Source organism: Primulina huaijiensis, unplaced genomic scaffold, assembly GCF_012295235.1.
Source record: "Primulina huaijiensis isolate GDHJ02 unplaced genomic scaffold, ASM1229523v2 scaffold207106, whole genome shotgun sequence".
Taxonomy (NCBI): domain Eukaryota; kingdom Viridiplantae; phylum Streptophyta; class Magnoliopsida; order Lamiales; family Gesneriaceae; genus Primulina; species Primulina huaijiensis.
The window spans coordinates 1-2,365 of NW_027354730.1; the positions used below are offsets into that span (position 1 = coordinate 1).

The 2,365-nt window shown below is 33.4% G+C and overlaps 1 protein-coding gene across 1 annotated transcript; it reads right to left on the minus strand.

Moving 5' to 3' along the window:
* Positions 1-5: 5 nt before the first annotated feature.
* LOC140966553 (probable polygalacturonase) lies at positions 6-1,741 on the minus strand (the record flags this gene model as incomplete). The annotated part of the gene is made up of 6 exons (XM_073426809.1): positions 1,715-1,741; positions 1,232-1,573; positions 971-1,091; positions 428-602; positions 272-342; positions 6-184 (listed from the first exon to the last, which is right to left on the minus strand). Coding segments are annotated over exons 2-6 (885 nt in total), but the record flags the coding sequence as incomplete, so codon positions are not given.
* Between the last annotated feature and the right edge of the window lie 624 nt (positions 1,742-2,365).

The following is a 2,365-nucleotide window of genomic DNA, read 5'->3' on the forward strand; positions in this document are numbered from 1 at the left end:
GACATTTCGCTCCCAAGTGCGATGACAGCACTATCCGGTGAAATGCACGTAAATTTTCTTATGCTCAAGTGTTTTGTTGGCATCCCGAATTTTATACCGTATTGGTCCCAACCACTCTTGACAGCTATGCAGTCGTCTCCAGACACGACATAGCTCTCTCTTATACGAGTGTTGGTGCAAGAATCTGAAACAAAAATAGCTTATTAGCCATGCGGATCATTAACAGATGAGATGTTACTCAGAATTATCAAAGGGCCGGGTTTGGATCAACCTGGATTGATCCCATCGGTGTTTGGAGAATCAACTGGTGCAAGGATCGTTAGCCTCTCGATGATGACATCCCTACAAATTGTTTTCGAACATGTGAGTTAGAAAACGCGATTTTATGACATTTGAGACCAGATCAATCGTGGAAAGAAGTGTGTACCTGCAGTATGTAGGATGAACATGCCATGATGGAGAATTGATCAATGTTAAATCTGAGATTTGGACTTTGTTTGAGTAAAGGATTTCAATGAGGTATGGCCTTGTGTTATTAAGTTCCATGCTCTTGAATTTTTTCCACCATATTGCTCCTTGCCCATCTATTGTTCCATTCCCTCCTGCAACCACGTACTTTTCCTTTTTTAATAATGGAGAATTTTGTTTAAATAGTCAATCCAGCATCCTTTAATGAAATAAATTCAAATTTTCTTCTATAAAGTTTTTAATACTAAAATAGGTAATGATTCAAACTGACACATCTGATAAGGTTTCATTTGGATCCAAAGATTTTGAATTGAAATAAATACACGAGATTTATAGAAATTCGAAATTCATCATATCAATCGATGAACCAGTTAAAAATTGTAGAGGATTTCGAATCCATGGATTTCATCCATGAATATCCAAACAAGTGAGATGAATTTGGATGCTGGATTTGAAATCATTCTATCCAAAGGCAGCTTTAGATTACGGAAATAATACATACCTGTAACAACGACATCGGTAAGATTAGTTCCGAATATAAGACTTTGAAACCTCTTCCCCACTGCATCTCTTCCTCGTCCATACGAAGGCAATGGATCGATCAACGGGTACTCCAACTCTTCCTAATATTCAGAAATGTATAGAATTCAGTCGTCAAATCGGAAACCGAAAAAAAATTTAAATTTCAAGGTACTTAGAAATCAATTTTTGCATCACAAGTTACATGGACTAATAAAATGTATGCAAGAGATTAGAGTACAACCTGAGATGCAAGAAGAACTGCCTCTTTGTGCAAATAAAGAGTGAAATGACTAATGAGGCTGAACGAACCAGTCAGCCATTTCCCCGGTGGCACGACCAGTTGAGCGCCGCCATTGGATGCAACCTTGCTGAGATTAGCAATGGCAGCTTTAAAGACCGCCGTGTTCGACATCTTCCCATCTCCTTTACCTCCAAAATCCGCCAAACTTGCGGTGTGTTTTCGACAGTTTATGGCCTGATAATCAACTGTGCCTTTAGGCTTTGTGATGGTGCTGCATTTTGCAGATGCTGCATTGATACACAGCAACCCTAGAATGAAACAGATCAAAGATCTCTTCATGACCTGCAAAAAACCAGATCATAGGATAAAAATATATCAAGATTATATATATATAACTTTTTTTTGCATGTTCATGCATTTGAATTCCACACACACACACACACACACACATATATATATAATCAAGCCTTTGCATATACTTACAATGAAATTTATGTGAAAAAAAGGATGAGTTTCCATTGTAAGGTGGGGGACATCATTGATTTATATAGCAAACTTTGTATGTAATATGCAATAAATGCGAATCCAAGAAAATCTTAGAAATTTTGAAATCAAGGTATGTTGACGATTAATTGGCAAATTTTATGCATACAATGCATTTCCTTTAACAGCCAATCACATAATATATTTGAAAATTCGAATTTAATTGCGTCAAAGTAAACTAATTGTATGCATCACTACTCGATTTTTAATACCCATTTCCTTAACCTACGTAACATTTGCCATTTTTAATTATATAAATTTGGTTACTCACTCCATCAACAATGTATTTATATAATTATTATTAAGTTTTGAATATTTTGCATCAAAATTTATTTATCTTATTGTAACATGATTCTTGAAAATTTATAAAAGATTTAATAAAAATAAAAAACAAATGAAAAAATATGTATAAATGCAAAAAAAAATGAAAAAAATAAATATGAAAATGTAAATGATGTAAACAAATAATTTTTAAAATATAACATGTTTGTAAAAAAATATAATTTTGAATTTTATGAATTTCATTTAAAGCTCTTAAAAACTCATATATAAATAAAATTTAACATTTTAAAAAATCTCCAAAAATATTTA